Source organism: Hylaeus volcanicus, chromosome 7, assembly GCF_026283585.1.
Source record: "Hylaeus volcanicus isolate JK05 chromosome 7, UHH_iyHylVolc1.0_haploid, whole genome shotgun sequence".
Taxonomy (NCBI): Eukaryota; Metazoa; Arthropoda; class Insecta; order Hymenoptera; family Colletidae; genus Hylaeus; species Hylaeus volcanicus.
In genome coordinates, this window is record NC_071982.1 from 10,866,874 (window position 1) to 10,877,854 (window position 10,981).

The following is a 10,981-nucleotide window of genomic DNA, read 5'->3' on the forward strand; positions in this document are numbered from 1 at the left end:
ATGCTGTATTATACTATATTAGGCTGTATTATGCTGCATTATCCTGTACATGCAGTATTACGGTGTATTATGTATTATTCTCTATTATGCTGCAGTATCCAAAATTAGCCCGTATTAGTATTAGTCTGTATTATACTGTATTATGCCTCAGTATCCAGAATTAAGCTTTTGATTATCCTGTGTAAACCTATATTACGTTGTATTATGCTGCATTATCCAGTAATATTCATTATTACGCAGTATTATGCTGTATTTTTTTAAATGTCTTTTATTATAGGAGCTGTTTCTGAATACCCTAATTTCTATGGCGACAACGGTATAAACGAATTGTACCCACAGTACAATACATCCAGTGTTTTGCGATCATTAGCAGGCGCTGCAATTGCAAAAATATCGAAGTCTACGTTAAAAGATGAGGACGTAATTAAGCTTCGAGAAAAGGCAACAGTAACTTGTAAGAACTTCACGACGTATTCTACATGTTTACATACATGTTTGTTCGACGTTTATAACGATCCTTGCGAGACAACAGATTTGTCTCTCGAATATCCAAAGGTATGTGAAATATACTGGGTGAGTCTTCTAAACTTTGCACCTCTGAAATATCTCCGTTGTTTTTAATGATTCGAAGATATGGTAGATCAAATGTGATCTCAAGGTCATATTTTCCGAGATTTCAAGGTTATTTGTGTGTTTTTTGTTAATGGGATTGGGTATTTTTATTATTGTCATACTGTTTCTGGTAAAAAGAGAAATTCAAGTATGTGTAATATTTGTAATGTGTAAAATTGACCTTCCGATGACCTTTTGAAGAGTTATTCTTTTAAAATCATTTTTACGTATACAGGTAATTAAATGTACAAAATAGAGTAAGTACTACAAAATGTGTACACATTAACGATTGTTACTCTCTATAATTTTTTGTAATCTATTTTTTGAAAGAATCTAGCATATTATTTAAAATTATAATTTTCTTGTTTAAATATTTTTGATATTTTTCTAAATACATTTTAACCCTTTGCACTCGAGGCCTTTTTTTCTGATATCTGCCAGGAACTCGAGATGTTTCTTAGCATTCTATTGCCACGAATTCTAAGCTATCTAGATTTGAGAATAAGCTCACCTTTATCTCGCCGACAATCATTTTATTGACACTTCGTGCTCCAAAGAAATTAAACCTAAACAAACATTAGGTATTGTAGATTTGCTCCGTAAGACCTAATGGTGACTGAGAGTCACCTCTCGAGTGCAAAGGATTAATATTCTTCTTAACATCTTTCTGTGTAAAAAATATCTTATTAAAAGGTGTTTTCATTTATAGATTGTGGACGAATTAAATAACTACATAAAAGAATACAGTAAAGTTTTAATGCCTCAAACAAATGGACCAGTGGATCCAGCCTCCTTACCCCAACACTTCAACGGAACATGGATGCCTTGGATAGTTAAATATCCTTTACATCTAATTTCTTAGTACCTCGTGATACAAAATCAATCTACAAATTATTCATACTTAAATGACTGAAATTTTATATTTTTTACTGATATTTTAATTGTCATCTCAACAACCTTTATCCGAAAAGAAATAATTTTATGTTACTATACACACAGACTAAAAAATCTGTATAAAACTTATTTTTATATAATTATACTGCTATAGTATACATGCTATTGTGTATATAATATAGTACAGTATATTATACCACGTACAAATACAAAGAGGATAAAAAGGAAATGTAAAATACTTTCTGTCAAATAATCCTAATTTTTGAGATAATAAAATTCGATACGTGTTTTGTAACATATCTATTAAAAATTAAAACGCATAGTGAAGACACGTTTGATACGCATTTTTACATGCGTTACATTTTTACAATTACCTCTTGCTTAGATGTACCACACGTCTTGGGACACCCTGTATAAAATTATAAACCACGGTGGCGGTAAGAAGTGACAAAAAGTTCATCGCTAAGTCGGCTTTTTTCAGACACGTTATTGTTTACAGATTATGCAGATGAGATGCTGTCGTTCCTGAGTACGTTGATATCAATTTAATTGCACGTTATATACCCGCGTGGATGTACAACTTCCACAATTTCTGAAATTCAATTTCACCGACAGAATAGTGATACTGGCATTACGAATATATTATTATAATAAATACATGATAAACGTATCGAAAAGGTATGTAAAGGTATGCAAACTGAAATAACGATATTATTGTAAATAATATAATAATAATATAATAATATACATTATGTATATTTTACATAAAATACATTACGTACATTATACACATTATATACATTATATGCATTACATACATTACATACATTATGTATATTTTCTATATATTTTCTATATTATAAAATCTGCAGACTATGTATTATATATATGTTATATATATGTATGTATTATAATAATACATAGATAATACATATAATAAATAAATAATAAATATAATACATAGATATACATATGTTATATATATCTATGTATTATATTTATTATATGTATTATTTTTTATATGTATTATTATATGTATATAATAAATTTTATATTATAAATTTATTATATATGTATATATATATATATATTTATATATATACATTATACATATATATATACATTTTATATATATATATATATATATATATATATTATATATTTATATATAATTTATATTATAAATTTATTATATATGTATATATATATACATTTTTGACATGTATATTTTTTTTTGTCTCCAAAGGAAACTATGGTCCAGAATCGTCTCAACTACCCCTCATTTCCAGTTCTTACACTAATTCTGAGACACCCTGTATATTTAAATTGAAAAAGGAAATGAATGGTATCAATGGCGTTGGAAAATTAATTATATTATAAATCTCTTATAATATATATATATATACACATACAATGTATATATATTGTATATATATACAATATATTGTATATATTTATATATATATACACATATAATGTATATATATATATATATTTATATACATAATTTATTATAGTTCTATACATATATATATGTATATATCTTTATATATTTTTTCATTTTCACATAGTATAGAAAATATTTGCGTATTTGTCCAAGTGTCTTTATTAGTGAAACAACAACAGCTTACTGCATTAATAATGCAAGCTTCAAAATCGGTATGTTTCCCTATGATTTCGATATCCCTATAATTTCTGATATTTTTGTGGAATACTGACAAAGTTTTGTTTAATTACTCTTTAAGTTGCAACGAAAATTATAGGCTACTTCATCTAGGAAAATATTAATTGTTACTGTTATTAAGCAATAAATTTAAAGAAGACTTCTTAAAATGTAATAGAATTTGTTGAAAGAACGTAGTTTATAAGAAAACTGTACAAACAAATGTTCCGACATAAATAACATGAAATTCAAAGAATAAGTTATGTTAATATAGATATCTTTAAGGAGAACAATGTTGCGCAATCTGACTTAAAATGAACCGTAGGTCTAAAAAGTCTTTCTCCCGGTTTTTTTCATAATTTCATTCTTATCTCATCTTTATTCCGGTTTAGCAATTTGCTCGTTTATCAGGGAAGACTCCGGCATATAGATGCGTTAGCTTTGTATGTAATCACGCAGAGGGTTGACGTGGAAGAAACCCGTGGAATGAGGGGGTAACTCTGGCGATCATGCCGAGGGTTTGAAGGTTTAAGTCGGTTTTAATAGCCAAGCAGCTGTTGCCGGATCTGTTTGCCCCCTTTTTGTGGTAGACATCTTCGACGAATAATGGCAGGAAATAATCTGAAACGAACGAAGCGGCCATCCTTCGCAGTCCTCCGGCAATAAACTGTTTTTAACCCGTTCCCTTCTTCCCCCCCCCCCCTTACATGCCGCTAAACCCTCTTAGTCGTCCTTTTAAGCGCACCGAGTGAAAGTGCGAATATAATTAGTATCAACGCTCTCGCAATGATTCACGCGCCACTGTGCGATCATACAGTGATAGAAATTACACAAGTCGCCCGCTTTGAAAAAATGTGTCAATTTCTAACTCCGTGCTCTTTAACAGACCTGTGGCAAATTTTCATTGAAATCAAAACGAGAGATAAGTATTTGAAACGTTATTTTTTTCGAGTCGTTGTTTTCAATACAGTTACTTGAAAATAATGATAATAGTAATTTAGTTTAGAAGTTTGGTTATTTTTTATTTAAAAGACGAAATAAATAATCCACGAAACAAGACATCTTTTATGAAATCTTATAAGAATGAAATGTTTCAAGAGATTTATAATATAATTAATTTTCCAACGCCATTGATACCATTCATTTCCTTTTTCAATTTAAATATACAGGGTGTCTTAGAATTAGTGTAAGAACTGGAACATGAGGGGTAGTTGAGACGATTCTGGACCATAGTTTCCTTTGGAGACAAAAAAAAAATATACATGTCAAAAATGTATCAGGTTCTAACTCCGTGCTCTTTGATAGAATTGGGGGCAAATTTTCATTGAAATCAAAACGAGAGATAAGTATTTGAAACGATATTTGTTTCGAATCGTTATTTTCAATACAGTTACTTGAAAATAATGATAATAGTAATTTAGTTTAGTAGTTTGGTTGTTTTTTATTTAAATTTTGACGAAATAAATAATCCACGAAATAAGATATCTTTTAGGGGATCTTATAAGAAAGAAATGTTTTAAGAGGTTTTTGTCTGGGTCCATCTGCTATTGCCGTAAAATGTATTATGCTTTAAGAAAACATCTTTCATAATTTAATCACCATGCAACATAGATAGATCAGTCATTTTATTTTACAGAAATGTCAATACATTTAGTTCATCTGAGAATGGACAACAAATTTAAAATTGAAATTCGGAATTAATTTTAACATTCGAACAATTTCTCAATTACTTTAAACAGTTATTTCAAATAATTATAAAATCACAGGTATAAAAATAATTATAAAATAAAATAACATGTTATTTGGAATAATATTTCAAATAATATCATTTTAAAAAGACTCAGAAATAATTATAAAGTTGATACATCGAAATAATTAGAAGTATCCTTAAAATCAACTCCTGATTCTGTGGTTGTCATAATTTCGATTAATTAATAATATGAAATATACTTTCACGAATTAACGCAAACTTGTTACGAAAATCACATTCCCTTCGATGTGATGACTGACGAATATAATAAATTCATATAATTTAAATTCATAAAATTGGGATTTCAAAAAAGGACTACGGATTGCTTATCTACGTATTTATTTGACGTTATCACATCAGCAATCATGCATTTGTCGCTGCGTAGGCGTGTAAAAGTTCCTGGAAAGTTATTTTCGGAGCTCGTTTTGGAGAAGGAAACCGAAGATGATGGTTATGAAGGATTTATATATAATATTAAGAAAAAAGGAATTATTATCATCGTGCAAGAGAAGTGCCATGAGCTATGCCCCCATGGAGCATAGCTGTCTGTGAAGCAGGATGTTGCGCCCACCAATAATGTTATTTGTAAGCGGGAAACGTGTACGAAGACAATAAATAAGGCTAAACTTATAATATTTATAATTCTTGTACCATAGTGACGATATTATATACATATTCCTGTGGTACAAAGTATAAGGGTTCAGAAAGGCACATAGAGTGATAAGAAGAGTAACTATACTACAGGTATTGATCTATTAACCTTGACTATAGTTATATTTTAAGTCAAGTCAATTCAATCAAGTAAATATTAGATGTGGACACATTAAAAGTTGGTGATGCCATTATTTTGTTTAAAATTGTGATCTCAGGTACTTTGTACTTTGTGTTCTTGTCGTTAAGTATGAATTTTAATATTTAATCTTGCATTTAAAAAAATTGGAACCAACATGGTTTTCAATGATATAATATACATAGATAAATTATATATATTATGTAATTTACTGATTTTAATAAAATGCAATCTATTTACGATAATTACAATATATATGGGGGAAGTATTCCTTAATGCAAGCATAATTACTGGGTTTCTTCTATTTTATTTAACCTTTATTTCAACCTTCAAAAGTAAGTATTTTATAAAAATAATTATTCATTAATATTCTGTTACAAAGTACTATCTTTTATATAACTACCATAATATTGGTAATAACAAAATAAAAATTCTCTAGTAATCCTTACAATAAAATTATATATATTTCATTTTAACGTTTTGCTTAGAATATTTGTGTTGTTATTACCAATATTATTCATTATTGGTATTATATAGATAAATGTATAGCTATTTACAATATATGTATAATAAGTGTATAATAAATATGTCATACACCAATATATACAAATTAATTATTTTATGCAGAAGAATATCAATATTCTTTTCCTATTCAGGCAGATGGTACTTGCTGGTATCATCTTTTGTTTAAAAATTACAATTTTGCTAACAAATTAATCTCAGTTTAGTAGTGCTATTTTTTAGCTTAAAATTGCAGTCTCAGTTTACTGGTACCATCTTTTGCTTTAAAATGGCAATCTCAAAGAAACTAAAGATTTTCTGGTTATATATATTATATAATTACATCGTCGAGAATAATGGTAAAATTGTTTGCCAAAACCACATTTTCTCTTTCAACTCTCCTGCTATTTTTATTTCAATTTAATACCTTATTTATATGATAAATAAGAAAATCGTTAGTTTTACTGTGTAAGTTCAAAATTGAAGAAGGCTTTACGAAAAAAAAGAAAATATTTGTTATCATCGAGTAACCAATAAAAGACCCTGTAAGTTTTATAAACACCCGCTTGATACGTTACTTTTAAAAAATTCGTAAAATAATACCTCAATCGCAACTTCTTGAATCGAACTTACAGTGGGTGTAGCAAGATATTCGTACACCGATCAATTTACAAAAAAAACTACGTAAAATTGTAATTTATTAACTTATTTTTTATAAACTTATGGTGTACGAATACATTCTACATCCACTGTAAATTGTGAAAAAAAATTCTTGAATTGTGCTTATGACGACTGCGTGTACCCCCTTAAAACATTTGCGGTGTAGTTATTATTGACCGTATATAACGAAATCCACGTGTAAACGGTAACGCATAATTCTAGGATTCAGAAAATTAATTGTTCAACTTTCATAATTTATACGACGTTGTAATTATAATATTATTCCTTACATAGTAAGATGGAGTATATTAGTACGCGGATGCAGGTAAACGGTTCGCCCCTGAAAAAGAGGGCGGGTAAGTCCGAACCAAACTTAACGACGTAATGAATGTCTGACAGAGGTTTATTTATCGACGATGAGAGAGAGAGAGAGAGAGAGAGAGAGAGAGAGAGAGAGAGAGAGAGAAAAGAGAGTCCAAAGGAACCAAGATGAAGAGGGAGGCCGTCGTTTATTATTCCGAGTCGAATTGTTCCAACTACCACTGTAAATTACCAAAACGATATCGGATATAATTTACTTTCACTATTATTTCGAACCACTTGCTAATGTTTAACGTAAATATCAAAAAAATGAAAAACGCTGCACTAATTTGACGTTAAATACGAACTGGGCGCTTGGCAGAGAATGAACCGGCTCTTTAGACCTCTTAGATACAGTTAACCACAAAAGTATCCGCCCATCACGCGCACAGACCATACCTTACACGTTTAATCAATTTTAGGGTTCGAATAACTTTCGTAATTTAACATTTGTAATTTACTTTAATGCAGACAAGTAATTGTACGTATTTTACTTAAGTATTTTTATAAATATAGGAGGAAGAATATCGGTATTCGTTTGCATAATATAATTAATTTGTATACATTGGCATATGACATATTTATTATGTACTTATTATTATACATATATTGTAAATAGATAATAGGTAAAATTTCTTTTATATAGTTACGATAATGAGTAATATCGGTAATGACAATACAAATATTCTATGTAAAACTTTAAAATTAAATATATATACATATATAATATATATAATTTATATAATTTCATAATATATTAATAATTTATATAATATATTCATAATATATGCAATATATGCAGGTAAACTGTAACATATTCATAATATATTATATAATTTCATTTTAAGGATTACTAGAGAATTTTTATTTTGTTATTACCAATATTATGGTAGTTATATAAAAGATAGTACTTTGTAACAGAATATTAATGAATAATTATTTTTATAAAATACTTACTTTTGAAGGTTAAAATAAAATACAAGAAACCCAGTAATTATGCTTGCATTAAGGAATACTTCCCCCATATATATTGTAATTATCGTAAATACATTATGTTTCATTAAAATCAGTAAATTATATAATATATATAATTTGTCTATATTATATTATATCATTGAAAACCATGTTGGTTCCAATTTTTTTAAATGCAAGATTAAATATTGAAATACATACTTAACAACAAGAATTTTCCGATTGTTAAAAAAACTATTTCCTTTACTTCAATATTTTAAATAATTGCAAGTTTATATTAAAGGGAATGAAATTTGATAATTTCATATTAAGCATTCTTGTAACACGTAAACCATTCGTACAGGGTGTCGGATACTTTTATGTATAACTGTATATGCATACTTTCATACTGTTCATACGTTACATTTGTGATACGTTCATATTCGAAATAGTAATTCCGGGTTCTGGAATAATATACGATCCCGCTTTCCCCTCGTAATTAATTGGCAAACTGTACGCATTAATATCTCAACGTTTTGCAACTGTTTACTGTGTTCTCAAAGAGTAACTTGTTTTAATACCTGATTAATGAGATGCATTCATGCCTTTCTAACGATTCAAAAAAAAATTTCTAAAGAAAATTGAGTGGTTTGCGTCTTGAGACTGAAGATGTTGTAGTGTGTAAGATAAAGGGTGTATCTCATTGGTTGGTAAAATGAAAATACTTAGTTATTTGTAAAGTCTCTGAGTCTTGTTTTACAATGAAGCAATTAAAAACGATTATCAGTGCAACATTAAAGGCACTTTTCTTTAGACGAAAAGGAGTTGGTTTACTGTACATAGCCTAAATGCTTGATAAGAAACTCTGGAAAATTGATCACTGATAAAGATGATAAAAGATGCAAATGAGATAAATTAATGCATGACAAGGTTTTTAATATTCTTCAATTTTTTATTTCTTCTGTCTTCCGAGAAGAAAAACTTTCTTCTTTTTTTAAATTTTTATGTTTTTAGATTGTGTAATATTTCACTTAATAAAATTAAAAGTGAATTGATAAGAAAAAATAAAAAAATAATGATAAATGAATAATGAAAAAGATCTTCTTTAGAATGTATCATTGTAGGATTAAATCTAATTGACTAAAGTATAATGTTATCTTAATAAATAGCCAACTACCAATGTTATGTTGACATATTTTAAAACTACTAATATATTTAAAAAACATGTTTATACTATTTGTATAAAGTATGCCTCACGTGAATTATTTTTTAAGATGTCTATATGTAATAATAAGGTTATACATTTTAAAAAATTCCAAGGGACGATAAAAAGACACTAACTGAAAATAAATTACTGGCTGAAAATAATGTAATATTAAATGTTGATTCCATTCGAGATGTTCTTCAGAATTTTTGTATATGTCGTTATTAGTAATATTTTTCATTATTGGACTCGTATGAAAGAAAACGTTAATCACCATTATCATGCCAATATCATTTTGCGATATTATTATTTAAGTATTATTTGAGCCGTTGAATACTATTGGTAAATCATTAACGAAAAGATTTCATTCGTAGAAAGTATACTTGCTCTTCACGTTCTTCACAAATATAGCGAATTCTTAACGTAGGTAGTTATACAATGGACAAATTATTTACTCTTTACAATAGACTTTCACAAAGTTCACAATGAGACACACGATTATAAACAGGAATACTACTTACTCGAAAGGATAATTGAAAACACATGTGCACATTTATCATTTTTCATCAAATAAAAATTCACAAAAAAAGAAAAATCACTAATAGTGACTATATTCTGGTCATACCTGGTATCGTATTCGTCAAATACTAACGAGGTTCTTCAAATAATTAAAACTTCTTTTTATAGGCTCTTACATATGAAAAGTTTACTAGAGAATTTTTATTTTGTTCTTTACATATGGAAGGTAATGTTGAAACGATTTTAAAACAGTGACTGCCAAATAGAATGTCTTATAATATATAATTAATAATATATATATATATATTATTAATATATATATATCCAATTTTAATAATTGTATAAATTCAAAAAGGGTAACTTTTATTATTTATATATAAATAAATATATAATATATAATATATAATTATTTATATATAAATTCAAAAGGGTAACTTTTATTATATATATAACTTTATATATATATACGCCACACCTGACACTTTATTCATGAAATATTAATGAAGTTCTTCAAATAATTTCAAAAGTTTACATATGGTAACGTTACAATATTAATTCAAAGTAGTAATTATCAAATAAAACTTAACAACTTAACAATTTCTTATAAAACTTAACTAGTAATACAATTTGTCCTTTTGAATTTATACAATCTTTGAAATTGACTATATTCTACAAACCTGATACTTTATTCATCAAATATAATAGGAATAAGAATATACACGGCTGCAATAATATATAAAATATATAAAAATATATAAAATAATATACTTTATTATTGATATTCTATATATTACAATGATTAAAACTGACTATATTTTACACATCTGATATTTTCATCAAATATTAACGATACTTCTTTAAATAATCACAAGACCCTGCTTTATAGGATGTAACGTTACAACGTTTTGAAAACAGTGATTAACAAGTACAATTTCTTAAAAAACATAACTAGTAATACAAGTAGTCTATTTAAAGGTATACAATCATTGAAACTGAATATATATTACACACCTGGTATTGTATTCGCCAAACATTAACCATACTCTTTAAATAATTACAAAAACTTTACATAAGGTA

General features: G+C 27.4%; 1 protein-coding gene across 4 annotated transcripts in view; it reads left to right on the forward strand.

The window, feature by feature from the left end:
* LOC128879717 (arylsulfatase J-like) overlaps positions 1–4,331 on the forward strand; it is an 18,141-nt gene extending 13,810 nt beyond the window's left edge. For 2 of the 4 annotated variants that reach the window (XR_008457685.1, XR_008457686.1), the window contains 3 exons: positions 278–555; positions 1,322–1,943; positions 2,006–2,280. Coding sequence is in view for 1 of the 4 variants with exons in the window: in XM_054129126.1 (XP_053985101.1) it covers positions 278–555; positions 1,322–1,474 (431 nt within the window). In the remaining 3 variants the exon portion in view is untranslated. Of the gene's footprint in view, positions 1–277; positions 556–1,321; positions 2,281–2,752 lie in introns of those variants that run through there. The other 2 variants (XR_008457684.1, XM_054129126.1) reach the window with 2 other exon arrangements.
* Positions 4,332–10,981: the final 6,650 nt, after the last annotated feature.